Source organism: Anolis carolinensis, chromosome 3, assembly GCF_035594765.1.
Source record: "Anolis carolinensis isolate JA03-04 chromosome 3, rAnoCar3.1.pri, whole genome shotgun sequence".
Classification (NCBI taxonomy): Eukaryota; Metazoa; Chordata; class Lepidosauria; order Squamata; family Dactyloidae; genus Anolis; species Anolis carolinensis.
Window position 1 is genome coordinate 238,011,654 of NC_085843.1, and position 19,364 is coordinate 238,031,017.

The following is a 19,364-nucleotide window of genomic DNA, read 5'->3' on the forward strand; positions in this document are numbered from 1 at the left end:
AAGACTATTCAGTGCAATTCAATCAGGCCAAACAATGATTCCCCTACAAAGGAAGTAGCCAGGCTTCTAAGCAGCTCTTTGATTGAGGGTGCTACTCCAGCTACCCCAGAAAACGGCCAGGCTTTGAAGCTGCAAGGCTATTCACTGCTATTCCATCTGGCCAACAAATGATTCCCATAAGCCATAGCAACGCGTGGCCGGGCAAAGCTAGTGTATGTATGTGTGTGTGTGTGTGTGTGTGTGTGTGTAGGGGGGTTACATTCTAATAAAATCTGTTATGAGGTTATACTCATTCACAAAGATGACAATTTACCAAGGAAGTCATGTACATGGACGTCCTTTCTGCACTAGTGTTTTTGAAAACAGATGGCATTTTCGTTCCCATGACTTCATTGGCATGGTCTTCCCTTCGTGGAAAAGTGAATGAGAGAGAGACTGAGGGAGAGAACAGCTTAGTTACATCACTCTACTGGGAACAGTGGCCAAGACAATGACCTGACAGCTCAAGAATGAAGCCTGGATTTCTCTCAAGCATGAAGGGAAGCTGGAAAGGCAAAACAATGATTCTCCCTCCTTCATTGTAATTCTATGTGAGAACTCAGTCGCACATAGTCCAATATATCCCGGATGTCTTACTGTAGAGGAAGGAAAGCCCCCAAACTGATGTTAATCAGCATTACATATTAGTCATTAGAGCACATACCTCAGTGTAATGGGAACAAACAAATCAATGTAGTGTAGTCAACAGAGGGCTAGATCCAATTTTAGGTATGAATAACGGGGATGGCAAAAGTGGGCTTCTCTTCCTATCCCTTCCGTGCCCTGAAAATACTAGTCTCCTTAGGTTAGACAGGAGCACCTTGCAAGAGTGGAGCTTTCTCTCCACGAAAGCCAAATGTGTCATCCAATTCAAAATGTACCCAGGCGTGGAAGTCCTCGGTGCAACAGTCAGTCATAAATTTCACAATGACCTACTATCTCTAACATGCTTCAGAGAGTTTCTGTGATTGTAAAATATCTATGTTTTGGTGCATTGTATCTAGGGCACTTTTGTCTTGCCCTGTGAAACTTGGATAAAGGGGAAGATATTGATACTGGTGATATAATAAAAGATTTCTTCTCAACAACTTTATGAGGTTGGATTACATTGGAACTAGTGGCTTGTCCAGTGTGAACTTGTTGGGCAAGCACAAATTTGAACTAACATGGACAGTGCAATTTTTAAAAGGAGTGATTCTATTTCTGCCCTGAGAATATACCCCAGGGATTGTGAGAGAGTACAAAATTCCTGCACCTGGGTGGATTAATATGCCATGTCTTTCGTGTCTTAAATTCTTTCTATGCTGAATATGAAGAAATATGCCAATTAATTAATTCAAATGTTTATTATTAATTGTCAACTCAAGTTTGGCTAATGGCAACCCTACAAATGAGAGCGTTCCAAAACAGCCTATTCTGAACAGCCCTTTTGAGATCTTGGCTTCTTAACTAGGTCTATCCATCTATAATGAGATCTTCCTCTTTTCCTACCACCTTCCCCTTTGGGCCCTTCCACACAGCCATTTAACCCAGAATATCAAGGTAGAAAATTCCACAATATTTGCTTTGAACTAGGTTATCTGAGTCCACATTGCCATATATTCCAGTTCAAAGCAGATAATGTGGGATTTTATTCAGCTGCGTGGAAGGGGCCTTAGCTACACATTATCATTTTCCCAAATGAGTCATGTTGTCTCTCTCATTGAAATGAAATTCTCACCCATTTTTTTTAGTTCTTTGAGTTGTTGTAGTTTTCTGCTACTGTCAGTAGATGTCTCTGTCCTGTTTATGAAAATGCATGTGGGTGGCAACCCCAATGAGGCGGGGAATTCAAGCTTATTAAAGAAGGAAGGCAGCAAATATAATGCACTCAGGAGCAGGTGGATAGGGGTGCATTCAACTGAGAGGTGGCCTGGAGAGTACAAGTCCTTAGAAGTCTTCATTTAAGAAAGAAAAGAAGAAAGAAAGTGCAAAGTCCCTCAAGCAGGCATAGCTGTGAATGGGAAAGTTAGAGGGCTTCTAGTGTTGCAGTATAGTGTTTTTATTTATATCTTAACAAGAGAACCTAAGAACAAGAAGACAAATTTCTCTTGCATCCTTTGGATACAGCACTTTACTTCAAGGAGAACGGCCTTGAGGTCCCTGAACTGGAAGACACTTTTGGTGAGGCCATTTGATAATTATTTTTCTTTCATATTTCTCAGAAATTGCACTAATTTTTCCTGATTTCACTAACAATCCAAAACCTCAGTCTAGTTTGGGGCATGTAATATGTCCACTTTTTAAGTTTTGATTCCTGGTTTATTCTCTTCCTCTTCTGTCTCTGTCTCTGTCTCTGTCTCTCTCTCTCTCTCTCTCTCTCTCTCTCTCTCTCCGCTTAAAAAAACTATCTTGTTTGAGTCTACTGTGAAAAAAATGGAATACACGAAGCAATCCTGAGGATATACCAGTTAACATGAATTTATGTCATTTTGAAAAACCACAGCTTAAAGGGCTTTTTTGGTTTGTGGTCTCTTCCCTTAAGATGCTTACCTAATTCCACGATTCTTTGTCTGTAGAAACTGTGTGACAATGTTCCAGAGGATATCTTGTCCCTTCCTCCCTTCTGGCCATCCACTCCAGTTATTGGCCATGGGCCTGCTAGCAGTGACTTTTTGGATTGGCCCTGTGGAATCTGAAAAACATGGAAATGGAGTCAATCAGGAGAAAAAATCCCAGTGGAATGAAACAAGCCTTCCCTTATTATCATCCAATGGCAAGGTATGCATGTCGGATACAATAGGCTCTCTAATTTGGTGTGCTGTTTTACCATCCGTTGTCTTAGAAAAACTTCTCTTTTGTACATAGCTTTAGAATAAACAATTCACAAAAAATAAAACCGGAGAAGACAGTAGACAGCCCAATGTCATTTCACTTTGAAATGTTGTGTGGAGGAACCATTGGATGTGATAGTCTATTCCTGTGACATCTAAAGTAAATGACTTGGGAATAAGCTCCATGGAGGTCACTAGAACTTCTGATTAAACAATGTGATGCGGCAGCTAAAAAGGCCAATAGGAATTTGGCATGCACAAATAAAAGTATAGTGTCTAGATCCAGGGAAGTTATGCTCCCCCTCTATTCTGCCTTGGTCAGACCACACCTGGAATACTGTGTCCAATTCTGGAGAATGTAGTTGAAGGGAGATGTTGACAAGCTGGAATGGGTCCAGAGGAGAACAGTGGCTTCAAATGACAGGAAAGGAAATTCCACCTGAACATTAGGAACTGCAAGAGCTGTTTGGCAGTGGAACTCTCTGCTCCGGAGTGTGGTGGAGGCTCCTTCTTTGGAGGCTTTTAAACCGAGGCTAGATGGCCATCTGTTGGGGGTGCTTTGAATGCAATTTTCCTGCTTCTTGTAGGGGGTTGGACTGGATGGCCCATGAGGTCTCTTCCAACTCTATGATTCTATGCAAAAGCTTGCATAATAAATTATAGCAATAATCCACTTTACTCCCGTATTGTGACAACTGCCATTTCCAAAGAATAACAGAGTTGGAAGTGGACACAAACACCTTTTAGTTCAATAATCTTCGATGCAGGAATACACAACTTGAAGCATTCTTGAAAGATGGCCATCCAATCTCTGTTTGAAGTTTCCCAGTGAAGGAAGGCCCATCACAAATTAAATGTTTATTTGTTATAATATGCTCCATGCACTTACCTTTCAATGAGTAGACAAATATGGAGGATAGTACTATTTGTACAGGAAGCTTTATGCCAGTGGTTCCCAACCTGTTTTTGACTAGGGACCACTTGACCATGGACCTCTTTGACCAGGGACCACTCTCCAACATTAATACCAAAGGGTTACAAATCAATTTTTGGTCAACTTTAGATTCAGTTTGATTATTTGGGGTGCTGATTCAGAATATTGCACTGGGTAGACCATACCAGCTCTAGTTTCTGATACAGAACATATGCCATCCAGTAGTTGCCATCTGCTGTCACACAGAAAACCATATTTAATAATCTAGAGCTGATGTGATCTATCCAATGCAATTTTCTGAATCAACACCCCAAATAACCCCAGGAACAGGCCTAAAAAAGAAGACATCAAGGCACCTCCACTTCCAGGCATCACATGGATCAGCTCCACTCAGGGGGAGGGAGGAGGAGAAGCAGCAGTCAGGAGGCTTGTCGCATCTTTCATGGGTAGTCAGCCTCTCCCCTCCTAACATCCCCATTGTCTCTGCTCTACAGGGTTTTGTGACACCAATCACTCTAGTTTCAATGGTGTAGTAACAGTGAGGCTAAGGATAATATTTTAGTTCTTCGGGACCACTGGTGGTCCATGGACCTCAGGTTAGGAACCATTGCTTTATACCGTTACTTCTAGTTAAGAGAAGAGAGATGCAACTCTACTCAATAATAAAGGCGAGCAACTAAAGGCAGGATTGGAATCAGATTTCTGTCCCTAAACCTCTCTTGAATTCACATTATCGGCTAAAAATGTTGGAAGTGGGTTAACATCAGAAATTGTTAAACATCCATTGCTAGTTTAAAGGAAACTGAATTTTTATGTTAAGCAATACAAGGATGGAGTGGGGTTTGAGAAGTTGTAACATCCACCAACCAAAAAAAGCCAGTCCTGGAGACTTCTAGGAGGAGCAAGTCAACCTTTTCTTTGGCCAGAAAAAAGTGATGCTGGGGAATTGAAGGGGCTGAAGGTAACAAAAACTACCTTGGGGTCTGCATGTGCCCCCAAAACTACATTTCGCCTTCCCTTACTCTGAAACTATGGTTCAGGGTAGTTGAAAACATATCTGCTCAACCAGAAAGCAGAGAGGGAGCACAACCACAAAAACATATATAACACAAATATAATTAAAAGCAAGTTTTAAGCTGCATCAAAATAAAGCCAATAACAGCAGTGTTTAGGGCTTATAAAGCAGTGGAAAATGTTCTTAAAGCTAATAAGCTTGGAACATAAAAAAGGTTTTCAAGGGGCACCCACAAAAAGACTATAATAGAGGTGCCAGGTAAGCCTCTCTGGGAAGCTAGTGGTGAAGAGGTCCTAGGGCTCACAGGATTGAAGACCTGGGGATGTTTTTCTTACCAGGGATAATGATGACATCTGCCATTACCACTCCTTGGAATCCCCCAAAGAGTTCCAGTATAGTTGGAGAGGAAATTGGCTTTCCCAGGAAATACATATTTTTAAGTGCTCCATCTTGTAATCAAAGCTATAGCATATCATTTTACAAAAATCTTGTTCCTGGTAGAAGTGGATAATGCTAGAAATTGTTTTAGATATAGCTACCTGCTCTTTTGGATTCTTGGTCATCTACTGCAGGAAAGGCATTCCAGAAATTGTATGCTGCCACTGAAAGGCCTTAGCAGAAATGCCATGTTCTAACCTAGTGACCCAAATTGTTAGAAGATGCTCAGGGCATCTCTGACCCATGAGAGAAGTGTACACACATTGGCACTGTTTGGAAATTAGATAATCAGACACAGCAGTTATATGTATCCTTTGGCAAGAGAGGGAGAAAAACAAAATTCACTCCAGTGCATTGTCTTTATGAGATGGGATTACAAATGACTTCGAAATTAATAGTGGTGAAAGCTAGGCAGATGAGGTAGATTGATGGAAATATCATGATTGATATATAGATGCAGCCAGGGCCGTAGCCAGAAAAAAAATTCAGAAGGGGTTTTGAAAATTTCGGGGGGGGGGGGGTTTAACCCCTAGCACACACCCCTCCCCGCTACAAACCTGTCTATATCTTCTTGAGATAGTGCCTGGAGGGACTCTTAATGTTTTGTGTCTCATAGACTTAGCATGGGGATTTGGTTAACCAGTTAAAATTCATGAGTAAACCAGGTTTTTTTTATAACCTGAAAAATTTTGGGGAGGGGGCTTGAACCCCTAAAACCACCCCCTCGCTACAGGCCTGGATGCAGCAGCCACAGTGAGCAAAGATAATTATCAAAGAGCTTTGAGAACAGTGTTTGTTCCCAGACTGTCTTAATTATTTCAAACATATTGCTACTTTTCAAAAAATCTTAGCCTTTGCATTGACTTTCTTCTCATTTTAAAAAGAACCCTGCTACAGGGAAGATCAACAGTGACATCTCTCGAGATGCCTGGTTGCTTCTTATGAAACAGTCAAGTAATGGGGTGACTGTCAAGAAAGCTCCCAGAAGCCAAACCCAAAGATTAAAGGTAAGGAATATTATCAGAAGTTTTTTAACACTAGGAATTCTTGGAATTTGATATAGAAATTGTTGGAATTCCCAAAAATAAAGTCTTTAAGTGGTTTAGAAGATACATTTTAATGTGACCTTCCGATGTACATTTCATTTAGGCACAAGGATGGGCCTGCTTGGTAGATGCTCCCAGATTATCGAATAATTTCCTAATTTAGCCAGCCCTGTTGAGGTCATAGTTTTTAAAATGAATGTAGTGGGCTTTTAACATATTAGTGTGGAGTTGCTAATTGTTTTAACTGGTGTTCTAATAGAATAATTCCTTAAACAGTTTTTAATATGGATAATTTATTTCATTTTAATCTGAGTTTTTAAAAACCATGTAGGGGTTTTTTGTTGAAAAATGGTATCTGAACACATTGAACTACTTGTATTTATTTTCTTGCCATTTTTAATGATTTTCTGATCTACCTCACTCCCATCTTCCAAGTTCCTCTGCAAAAAAAATAACTATTTTTTGCCTCACATGGTGAAGACTATTGACTTAGATTATTCTTTGGTGTCTTATACAGTATTTTACTACTCCATGTTGTGACTCTTCTTAAAACATTGTGAAAAACTCAAATTTTCATGTGCTTCTCTTGAAATCCTAGGGGGTGGAAGTCAATAGAGCAGATCTTTCCAAGCTGTGTGTTGTGTCAGCTGTAGTGTGTAAGTGTGTCACACAAACATAATGAGAAATGGCAAAAATCTTGGAAGTGTATGTTATCTTATAAATCATATATTTTAAAATGTAGAAGTGAAAGGTTTTCATGAAATGTTATGTACTCATACATTTCTTTATAACTATTTATGTACGTGTCCATACCTCTTATAAGGGGTTGGCTTAACTTCCAATTTGCTAGTAAAATTGAATTACTGTGTTGTGAAATGATGCATGTCTAAAACGTGTGTCACCAACATGAAATGTTTGGAAAGTTCTGCTAGTTTATAAATAATTTGGAGGAGAAAAGTGGTAGGCAAGAAAGGGGTCAAAAATTCCCTATTATGCTCTGTTTCTCTACTTTAAATTCTCCCCTTCCCAAGTCTTTTTACACACACACACACAAATACACACACATGCACACACACACACACAATTGATGGCACAATGTGGGTTTTAATATTATTGGCTTCACACAAAGTTCATCACAAAGCAATTCACAGTAGCATCTCATCAAAAAGACATGTTATGCTCTTCCACTTTGGGATTTATGGCCAAAAGAACGCATCAGCAATTGGACAGAGACTCATTTTGATGACACATGTGCATATAATTTGCAGATTTGTGTTCTTTTGTTACCTGGTAATCAGGGCCGTAGCCAGAAAAAAATTTCGGGAGGGGTTTTGAAAATTTCAGGGGGGGTTTAACCCCTAGCACATACCCTCCCCGCTACAAACCTGTCAATATCTGCTTGAGATAGTGCCTGGAGGGACTCTTAATGTTTTGTGTCTCATAGACTTAGCATGGGGATTTGGTTAACCAGTTAAAATTCATGAGTAAACCAGGTTTTTTTTATAACCTGAAAAATTTCTGGGGGGGGTGGGGGTTGAACCCCTAAAACCGCCTCCTCGCTACAGGCCTGCTGGTAATTACTGTTCTTTTCCTTGCCTGTCTTGAAAGGATTATTGAACCCTCCTTAAGTGGATTAATTAATTCAACAAGTGGTAAAGATCTCAGAAAAATAGAGCCCATCTCTGTGGCCTGTGGCATGACAATTGACCATAGATAGGTGAATAATCGCTTTTAGTATATGATCTAAAGGGGCACCGCTTTAAATCACTGTCCTGTTTTTGGATTCTAGGCCGACTTTCATGGACCACCAGGACCTCTTGGAGCAACGGTTACTAAGAAAGAGATGCTGAGAGAACTACGATTGCTACTTAAGGGTATGGAATGAAAATTGCTGTACCATACTAGAAATACTGTGGCACTGACTAAGCTGATATGTACAAAAAAGTAAAATAGGTCCTTGATAACCAATTATTATTTGTTATGGTTGTTATAGAATCATAGTGTGGAAAGAGACCACAAGGGCCATTCTATGGATTATAAATGCCTCACTGGATCAGGAACATTTTCCATCTGACCTGAAACAGGCAATAGTAAGACCAAAAAGGTGTCCCTTGATCTTTCTGTATTGAATAATTACTGTCCTATCTCCAATCTCCCCTTTTTGGGTAAGGTTCTGGATCAGGTGGTTGCCTCTTAGCTCTAGGGATTCCTGGTTGAGACTGATTATCTGGATCTATCACAGTCTGGTTTCAGGCCTGGTCACGGTACGGAGACGGCTTTGGTCACCCGGGTAAATGATCTCCGCAGAGTGCTCGACATGGGGACTGTGTCCCTGTTGGTTCTCCTGGACATCTCAGCGGCTTTCAATACCCTCGACCATGGTATTCTTCTGGGACAGCTCTCTGGAATGGGTATTGGGCGTGCTGCTTTGCAGTGGCTCTGCTCCTTACTGGAGGGTCGTACTCAGTTGGTGAACCCGGGAGACACTTGCTCGGATCCCTGGCCTTTGACCTGTGCGGTCCCGCAAGATTCCATTCTATCTCCTGTGCTCGTTTAATATCTACATGAAACCTCTGGGTGAGGTCACCTGGAGTTTTGGAGTTGGGTGACAACTCTGTGCAGATGACACTCAACTCTAGTACTCCTTTCCACCTAACTCCAAGGAAGCTCTTCATATCCTGGACCAGTACCTGGCCACTGTGATTGACTGGATGAGAACTAACAAACTGAAACGTATTCCAGACAAGATGGAGGTCCTCCTGGTCAGTCGCATGGCCAGTTGGGGTATTGGGTGGCAACCTGTGCTTGATGGGGTTACACTCCACCTGAAGTCACAGGTCTGCAGTTTGGGGGTCCTCCTGGACTCAGCGCTGACACTTGAAGCTCAGGTGTCTGTGGTAGCCGGAAGAAACTTTGCACAGTTAAAGCTTGTATGCCAACTGCAACCATACCTTGAGAAGTCTAACTTGGCCATGGTGGTCCATACCTTAGTTACCTCCAGATTGGATTACTGCAATGCACTCTACGTGAGGCTGCCTTTGAAGACGGTCTGAAAACTCCAATTAGTACAACAGGTGATGGCCTGGGAGTGAATTATAGGGAGCGCTCAACCTGTTAAAAGGCTCTACTGGCTGTCGAGAAGTTTCCGGTTCCAATTCAAGGTGAAGGTTATCACCTACAAAGCCTAAATGGTTCAAGACCTGCCTATTTTCGTGACTGCATCTTCCACTACGAACCCACGCAGGCTCTGAGATCTGCTGGGGAGACCCTTCTCTCGCCCCTCCTCTGTCTCAAGCACAGTTGGTGGGGACAAGGAAGAGGGCCTTCTTGGTGGTGATCCCCTGGCTCTGGAACTCTCTCCCCAGGGAGATTAGACTGGCATCCACCCTGTTCATAGAAAGGGGCTGTAGAAAACAAACTGCCTCTATCTACAATATTACATGTTTTCACATATTTAAACAAGGGTTGTAATCCCTCCCAACCTTCTCTTCTCTGGGATAAACATACCCAGCTCCCTAAATCATGGCTTTTAGACCTTTGTCCTAATTATTCATCTTGATACTGAGATGGAAAACTACCGTATATTGTTGTTTTAGGTTCCAAGTCACATTATTTTTTTAGAATTATCAAATCTGTCATTAAACTGTGACTGTTTGCAAGGCTGAGAATATTCCCTGCATATCCAGCTTTTATAGATTCCTTGATTTTTGATTATTGGCTTAGTCACTGGTCAAATGAAACTAAGGTTCTCTTATGTGTTCTAGTTGGCTGCACTCTCTGTGTTGGAAAAAAGTGGAATATAAATACATTAATTAAATAAGTATTGTGCACACTAGTCAACTGAACTTGATAAATTAGGCCCCATCAATATTGCCATATAGTGCAGTTCAGTGAAGTTAAATTGCATTCTGAGTTGCTAGAGTTGCATATCATTCTTATTGAAAGCGGTGAAGCTTAAGCTAAGTTTTCATGTTGATTTCAGTAGCATAAAACAAAATGAACTTAATCTTAATTGAAAACTTTGCAAATTATTATTTTTTGTTTTGAAGTACAGGGGATTTTGTTTTTATAGTCCCCAAATATATATATTTTCGAAGCATTGCATTTTTGCTAAACATCTATTATGTTGTTGTGAAGGGAGACAAGTGGGTGAGGCTTTGATCTTGGACCCAACATATGCATTTAGGGTTGTCTTTCTGATTCCTTAGGAATAATCCGGGAACGGGAAGGAGTCAAAGCCTGCAAAAACTGCCAGGAAGAGGAAGACAGGGAAGGAATGGAAAAGAAATTATTTGCCCAGATGAGTGGACTCCTCCTAGAAAGCAGGGAGCTCGCGAGAGTGGAGGCAGCCTTCTATTGCCAGATCCAGAAGAACCTTTCAGTGGAGCGACGATCACTGAAAGAACTTCAACTCTATTACATAGTGAGTAGCAGAGGGAGAAGGGATTGTCTCTAGTTGGTTTCCTCCATTTCAGACCATCATCTCCATATACAACAGCGTTTCTCAACCTGGGGGTCAGGATCCCGGGGGGGGGGGGGTCACGAGGAGGTGTCAAAGGGATCGCCAAAAACCATCAGAAAACACATATTTTTGATGGAGTTAGGAACCCTTTGACAGAGAAGGCTGAAGACCTCTTCTCCTGTCTTTCTCTTACTTTTTGGAAGCAGATGGTGAATTCTCCCATCAAAAGCCCAATTTGCCCAATTCTATCTTTGGTGGGGTTCAAGGAGTTCTTTGATTGTAGGTGAACTATACATTCTAGCAATTACAACTTCCAAATGTCAAAGTCTATTTTCTCCAAACTCCACCAGTGTTCAAATTTGGGCATATTAAGAATTCATACCAAGTTTGATCCAGATCCATCATTGTTTGAGTCCACAGTCCTCTCTGGACGTAGGTGAACTACAACTCCAAAACTCAAGGTCAATGCCCACCAAACCCTTCCAGTATTTTCTGTTGGTCATGGGAGTTCTGTGTGCCAGGTTGGTTCAATTCAATTGTTGGTGGAGTTCAGAATGCTCTTTGATTGTAGGTTAACTACAACTCCCAAATGACAAAATCAACCCCCCCCCAACCCACCAGTATTCAAATACTGGTATCGGATATTTGTGCCAAATTTGATCTGGTGAATAAAAATACATCCTGCATATCAGATATTTATATTACAATTCATAACAGTAGCAAAATGACAGTTATGAAGTAGCAACGAAAATAATTTTATGGTTGGGGTCACCACAACATGAGGAACTGTATTAAGGGGTGGCGGCATTAGGAAGGATGAGAACCACTGATATACGGATATGATTTTCTCCATACTTCATGACTCTTTTCATTTGTTTGGTTTCAGCCTAAAAAAGGGGAGGCGTTCCATCGTGGCCTAGGACTAAACCTTACAAGTGGTCAATACCAGGCTCCTTTCAGTGGATACTACATCTTTAGTGTCACACTGCATGTTGGTAAGTGCTGAAACAATCCGCTTGCCTTCAATAGAGAAATGCTCATAGTCAGAGCTGGCACGACATTTCTTTCACTTCATCAAGTAAATATTCAAGCTGTCTCTCCCCCTCTCTCTTTTAATTGGAAAGGAACATTTGCCAACTCCAGCTGTATGAAGGTGGAAAGACTACAGTCTGACGCTATCAGTTCTGCTGAGATAAATATTTTTGCTAATGAGGAACCACAAAACCTCAAAGAGAAATTTGTCAGGGAAGTTGGAGAAAGGATCACTAATGATTTAATTAAAGAAGTACTTCTTGGATGCCTGCCACTAGATTAGAATTTGAACATAACTACCCACTTGTTCAAAAGGATCTTACATTTCCTACCTGTTTTTTTTTTTTGAGAAATACAATAGCTGCAGGAGGTTCAAAAGACTCCTTTTTGTATTGTATAGTGTACTGAAATTGAAACATGGATGGCACTTTTAGGAACTGTGCTTGGAAAACATATTTCTCCCAATAGTTCTTAGCATTATTCAGCTAGCAGGGCCAGTGGACATGTGGACTGTGATTTCTGGGAGCTGTAGTTCACATAGTAACTTTTTACGGCTATGCAGTGAAATAATGAGTAGAATAATGAAATGAGGTCACATAGTTTCCAGATGCTGAGGCCAAAGATTTATTTGCAACAGCAGGCACTAATCTTGTGTTTTGGCTTAATTCTTGCTTGCTGCAGTTCTCAATGACTATGCAAGGAAGAGCCAGCCGTGTGCCCGAGAACGTTTGCGCTTGCTGATCTGCATCCAGTCACTTTGCCGCCAGAATATGTGAGTATATTTGGCAGAAGGTATTCGTTTATGCCTGTTGGCTTGGCTTTGTCCTTTTGATATGTGGTTATGATGGGAAACATCACACCAACTTGAACAGCTCTAAAAAGGGAGCAGATAAATTCATGAAGATTAGATAATCGGCACCTACTGTTCATGACGGCTTAAAGGCAGCATGCTTGTAATACCAGTTCCTGGGAAACACAAATGACAGAGTGCTATTGGATTCATGTCCTTTTAGTAGACTTTCATAATCATCTGATTTGCTCCCATGTGTACAGGATACTGGAATGTGAATATTAATTGTTTGGTTCAAACAAAAAGTGGGTACTAGAAATAATATCATACGAAAGCTGACTGGCACAACCTGGAGATCACAACTAGACATAGTGGAGACATCTGCCCTTGCTCTTTGCTACTCTGCTGCTAAATAGGCATGCCCAGTGTGGAATACATCTCACCACGTTAAAACAGTGGATGTGGCCCTTAATGAGACATGCCACATTATCACAGGATATCTACGCCCCACACCACTGGAGAAGTTATACTGTTTAGCCAGTATTGCACCACCTGACATCCGTCTGGAAATAGCAGCCAATAATGAAAGGACCAAGGCAGTGGCATCTCCAGCCCACCCTCTGTTCGGATATCAGGCAGCACGCCAAAACCTGAAATCAAGAAACGGCTTTCTAAGATCTATAGAGACACTTGCAGGAACACCTCAGCAAGCAAGATTCCAAAAGTGGCAGGCTAAAATCCAGAACCTCAATCCATGGCTGATACCAGATGAGAAACTCCCTGCTCGGCACACAGAAGACTGGGTGACTTGGAAAGCACTGAAGAGACTGTGTTCTGGCACAATGCGATGCAGAGCTAATCTTAAGAAATGGGGCTACAAAATGGAGTCCATGACATGTGAGTGTGAAGAAGAGCAAACCACAGATCACTTACTACATTGCAGCCCGAGCCCTGCTACATGCACATGGAGGACCTTCTGACTATAACACCAGAGGCCCTCCAAGTGGCTAGCTTCTGGTCAAAGGAAATCTAGTATAATGCCAAGTTGGTAACTTGGTTTGTTACCCGCAATTAGCTTCTGACTTGAGAGATAAATAAATAGTTCGCATCCAGCATTATTTGAACTCTGTTTTTAGTCTTCACTATTGTCTCCCAATATAGCTAATCAATTTATTGCCTTGGGTTAAATATGTAAATGTTTACAACAATATGAGGTTGAACAGATTTCTAAAGAGAGTAGTGGACGAAACTTGATGCAGCTATTACAAAAAAAAGTGGCATGGGTTCTTTAATCCATGGAAGAAAAGAAATCATTTTGTCTGGCATTAATGAGGATACTGATATCTCTTGCTTTCAGTTCTCTGAAAACAGTAAGGCACTTGGACAAAAACAGGGAACGTTTCACGATTTCACTCACTGGGACCCTCTTTCTGCAGGTAAGCATTTGCAAATAAATCAGTAAAGCTTCCAAGAGGAAGTTGTGAATACTAAACTTGAGGGTAGTACAGATAGTCCTAGTTAGTCAGATGTAGTTCCATCATTGTAATATGTGGACAATAGAAGATTGATTAATAATTAATAACAGGTCTGGCAACACTGTCTGTTTTCTCCATTCTGGCCCAAGCAACAGATATTTTCGAATTTGATTATTTGTGGATTAGATTAATATACCGGTAGTCTCTTTTGGAATCTCTAAATTCTCTAGCACATCTAGAATCATAGAGTTGGAAGAGACCTCATGGGCCATCCAGTACAACCCTCTGCCAAGAAGCAGGAAAATAGCATTCAAAGCACCCCCGACAGATGGCCATCCAGAATCTGCTTAAAAGCCTCCAAAGAAGGAGCCTCCACCACACTCTGGGGCAGAAAGCTCCACTGCTGAATAGCTCTCATAGTGAGGAAGTTCTTCCTGATGTTCAGGTGGAATCTCCTTTTCTGTAGTTTGAACCATTGTTCCGCATCCTAGTCTCCGGGGCAGCAGAAAACAAGCTGGCTCTATGGAAATAGACCAAACTCTATGGAAGTTGACCAGAGAGTCACATTGGGGGAGCTAGAAATTCTTACAAAAGTGTTATCTTCATTAAATAAACCATTTTTGTTGAGTTCCTGCAACCTTAATTCCAGCAAACATGGAGAACTGATTGTACTAAACAGTGTATTACAAATTATGAAGCATTTTAAAATAATCCCAAGAATCGGTATTCGGTTCACTATAGAATATATTGTGCTTTGCTTGCTCACTCATTTTTGCTTCTTTATCGTAGGTTGGCCAATATGCTTCCGTATTTGTAGACAACGCATCGGGATCCTCCCTTGTTGTCCAGAGAGGGTCGGACTTCAGTGCTGTCCTTTTGGGCGTCTAATCGACCTACACCCACCTTCCCTTAAACTGGAATTTCATTCGCTGTGAGCTAAGCATGGCCCTTCAATCTCGCATGTGGAGAAGGCAACATTAGAAGGAATAGACACCTATATCTCTGCTACATGAGCACATCCATGCTGCAGCTTGATGATTAAACTTGTTGTGATGAAGAATTGGACTGAGAAGGACTGGTAGCGTATATGGTAAAACGGATCAAAAAGCGCTAAACAATTGCCCTATAGACAGACACTGTTCTACAATGTCAACAATTTCATCTATTACTAAATGACGATTGATTAATATTTTGTTTCCAGAGAGGTTTTCTCTAACCTACTTTATCCTTAGAAATATATGCATCTTGTTTTGAGTAGAGTCTCCGGACTAGCTTTTTTCCTGGAAATATATATTGTTTTCTGCTCAACAAGAATAGGCTATGCAGAGTCACACTTTTCAATTATAGTAAAGGTTTCCTTAACACTAAGTCTAGTTGAGTCTACTCTGTGGGGTGGTGCTCATCTCCATTTCTAAGCAGAAGAGCCGGCGTTGTCCGTAGACGTCTGCTAGGTCATGTGGCCGGCATGACTGCATGGAGCACCGTTACTTTCCCACTGAAGCGGTACCTATTGATCTACTCACATTTGCATGTTTTCAAACTGCTAGATTGGCAGAAGCTGGGGCTAACAATGGGAGCTCACCCGTCCGTGGATTCGAACCGCCGACCTTTTGGTCTGCAGGTTCTGCAGCTTAGCTGTTTAACCCGCTGTGCCACTGTGGCCGATTTTCCAATGATACTATTATCTTATTAGTTGAGCCATGTGCTAACATAATGCTGGAAACGTGTTAGTGAAATAATCAGGCATAAGTCTAACCTATGCCTCCGCATCTCTTTTGGGTAGTGGTGGGATGCATTCCTTGTGAATGTCAGATTTTTCTTCTATTCTTCTAAAGTGACTGGAATCCCCTGACATATTTTGTGGTCTTCTGATCTTCCAGAAGTCCTGGAAGATGACATTTTTGTCATGCGTCTGGCTGTCACATAGCCGGGTACCATACCATGAGAGTAGAGTCAGCAAATATAGGTGGATAATAACTGCTACAGAAGTTGTGAGATGTTCTTCCATGGCAGAAGTTTAGAGATATCTCCTGGATCAGGATCAGGATCATGGCCGAAGACCTTCTCATGCTCAAGCACTACCCCCTCCCTCAAATATATGTACATATTGCTTTTGTGTAGAATGTACCAACTATCTGACTTCTTCCTGACGTAGATATGCTATTTACCTTATGATTCTGCCCAGTTTATAAATAATGCTAAGGAAACTGCCAGCTACAGTTTGGCTCAGGTTTCATAGAGGCATTGGCTTGCCTTGCTTGCTCCACCGCTAGTCCAGCTCATCAGTGGCCTTGAAAACCCATCAGACCACATTGTGCTGCTAGCAGACAGAGGAAGGATATACTTTGTGCAGCACATTTTGGGACTCATTTAAGTTTATCAGGGCAGATGTATACAGTATTACGTGCTTAGCATCCTCTGGTGACATGAAGGAGGAAGCCAAAGGTATTTCCCTTTCTTAGTAATTGTCTGTACTTTCTCTGCAGCTGCTACAACCGCACTATGATAACCAAGAAATCTAACAAAATACAGACCCACCTTCTACTCCTACAGCAATCCGAGCACGTAGGCAGACATGGTTTTGTATGCGTTTTCTTTTTTAAAAAATTCAAAGAAATTAGGAATGCACACATTTTAGCCTAAGATAGGGCTCTCTACAGATAACACTCTTTTATATAATCACTCCCTACAAGCTATCGTTTTAAAATGTTCAGCAAAGTGTACTGTGGAAACCTTTGATACAAGTAGGCGTTCTAGTGGAGTGCCAGCGCCAACAAGATTTGCTGCTGGTCTACAGAGATGCAACCATTTACATGGAATCCAGATATCCATGTCATATTGTTTCCAGGGAGTGATATGCTGGGTGTTTGAGTCCTCTTCACAGGAAAAGGACCCAAGTAAAAATCTATCCGTTTCAGAAAAAAAATCTAATATTGTATCTGCAGCAACTAGGCTTTTATATACAGGCAGTACCCGAATTACAACCAACCAACTCATATTTAAGAAAGGGGGTGAGTCAACAGGAAGCGAGAAAAATCTACCCCTTGGAAGGGAAATTGACTCCTGAAAGAGCTGTCACGAGGAAAAAAGTGTCTCCACTGAAATGTTCTCACCAATCTTTGTCGCTTCTAGTGTGAGAGAATTGGCCGTCTGCAAGGACGCTGCCCAGGGGATGCCCGGATGTTTGACGCTTCACCATCCTGTGGAGGGCTTCTCTCATGTCCTTGCATGGGGAGCTGGAGCTGACAGAGGGAGCTCATCCTGCTCTCCCCCGATTCCTGCTGGCACAAGGGTTTAACCCATTGTGCCACCGAGGGCAGTTTCTCAAGTCGCACCTAACATGAAAAAACCCCAATCTTTGTTTCCACAACATGCCAATTTTTTCTAAATCTAATTATTACAGGGAGAGGAAGTGAAGTAAAATCTTCTGAATGGAGACACAGACAGCAAAACAAACACCATTGGGAGGTTAACCCTTCCCTAAGTTATACAAAGTTTATGTATATGTAAATGTATGGAGTTACACTTTAAAAACGTTTCTGTTCTGACTTAAATACACATTCAACTAAAAAACAAAACCTACATACAGAACCTATGTTGTTCATAACTAGGGGACTGCCTGTCCAATTATTTCCTCCCATTGTAGAGGAACATATTCACACACAAGCTTGTTTTCACAACATTCTTTCCAAGAATCATGAACTGCAGGTAGAGATGAAACATTTTTTTCTAACAGTGAGAAATCAGCAGAAGCACCTAAAACAGTGGTTCCCAACCTTTGGTCATCCAGGTATTTTGGACTTTTAACTCCCAGAAATCCCAGCCAGTTTACCAGCTGATAGGAATTGTGGGACCTTAAGTTCAAAATACCCAAAGGACCAAAGATTGGGAACAACTGACCTAAAGCAAAGATGAAAACTAGCTCTGAAGCAGCTACCTATATTGAACTATTGCATGCAGCTAGATGTTTTAGGAAAGACAAATTCTTAGTAAGCGGTGCTCCCACCCTTCCCACTCTGGAGATGCCACTTAAGCCTGATAAGGCCCAGGAGGTGCCCTGCCCTCCAGAAGTAACATTAGCCCTCCTAATTCAGCTATTTTGTAATCATGTTTCCATTCACATCTTTTAAGTGTGTATTAATATATAAGCTATAAAGTTTTAAAATCAGCTTTATTTATTGTGCTATATAATGCCTTTGCATTAAGATGTGTTTCATTTCCTTGAAAAAAATAGTATACAGTAAGACCCCCAGTATCCATGGGAAATGTTTCTGGATTTTGCATGGATGCATTAAACATTTTTAAGCAGAGGCTGCATAGTCTTCTGTCAGGAGTGTTTTGATTGTGTGTTTCTACATGGCAGGGGGTTTGACTGAATGGCAGTTGTGGTCTCTTCCAACTCTATGCTATAATTGCACTTCCTCACAAACACTGCATAGCATTACACACAATTTCAGCATCACACAGATTCACCCACTCCAATCTTCACCTATCCCCAATTAGTGTAAAACAAATCTTACCACCTAGTTTCAGATGTGTTTCAGATTCACTAGGAATAGCCAAATAGTACTGCCATTAACTAGGTAGTGGCCTAAACCCTATTATTACTTCTGGCTAGAGTTAAATCAATTGGATTATCTGTGTTGACTCACCAGTTGCTTGGTGAGTCAACAACGGGGACTAACAACAGTACTGCAACCACTGAGTCTGACTTGATATAATACTTGCTTGCAGGCAAACATGCATAGTTTTGTGTATGTGTTGAAGTAGCACAGAGAAATATCCATTAGCTTTCATCAGCTTTTAGCTTGCCCACATTTGAAAGATATCTTTTGGCAAGAATTCAAGAGTGCCCTATTTAAATATCTAAAACATTCAGCTGGACCCTCTTTGAGTTGGTGCACACAGGGACATGCACACCTGCGTGAATACCATAAAGATTTATCTGCATAATTCCCTTTCTGCAGCTTCCATGTCAAATCTGCAACTTCCCTAAAAACTCTTGAGCGATTCTTCAACAATGACATCATTTTATTTGTTTTTTTGCTTAGTCTTGACTGACCTCCCATGACAATCAGGAAAGGCGTTTGTTGTCAGGAAGCCAGTGATTTGGAGCAGTTTGGGGTTTTTTTTAAAAAATTGTATCAAAAGCGACTTTAGAACATACAGCAAATTGCTTCTGTTGTGAGAGAATTGGCTATCTACAGAGACGATGCCCAGGGGACGCCCAGATGTGTTACCATCCTGCTGGAAGGCTTCTCTCATGTCCCCACAAATTAGAGCTGACAGATGGGAGCTCACCCCATCTCGCAGATTTAAA

General features: G+C 41.3%; 1 protein-coding gene across 1 annotated transcript; it reads left to right on the top strand.

Moving 5' to 3' along the window:
* Positions 1-1,852: 1,852 nt before the first annotated feature.
* On the top strand, positions 1,853-15,412 carry erfe (erythroferrone). The gene is made up of 9 exons (XM_008106440.3): positions 1,853-2,202; positions 2,598-2,799; positions 6,124-6,246; positions 8,075-8,159; positions 10,494-10,708; positions 11,634-11,742; positions 12,461-12,551; positions 13,927-14,005; positions 14,834-15,412. Exons 2-9 carry the CDS (start codon positions 2,611-2,613, stop codon positions 14,930-14,932), a joined length of 990 nt encoding a protein of 329 aa, XP_008104647.2. The 5' UTR covers positions 1,853-2,202; positions 2,598-2,610; the 3' UTR covers positions 14,933-15,412.
* Positions 15,413-19,364: the final 3,952 nt, after the last annotated feature.

Excerpts from the sequence above, each read along its gene's own strand:
- erfe (XM_008106440.3), top strand. The coding sequence starts at position 2,611 with ATGTTCCAGAGGATATCTTGTCCCTTCCTCCCTTCTGGCCATCCACTC. Across the intron at positions 10,709-11,633 it reads AACTTCAACTCTATTACATA|CCTAAAAAAGGGGAGGCGTT; the intron begins GTGAGTAGCAGA and ends GTTTGGTTTCAG. Across the intron at positions 11,743-12,460 it reads TAGTGTCACACTGCATGTTG|TTCTCAATGACTATGCAAGG; the intron begins GTAAGTGCTGAA and ends TGCTTGCTGCAG.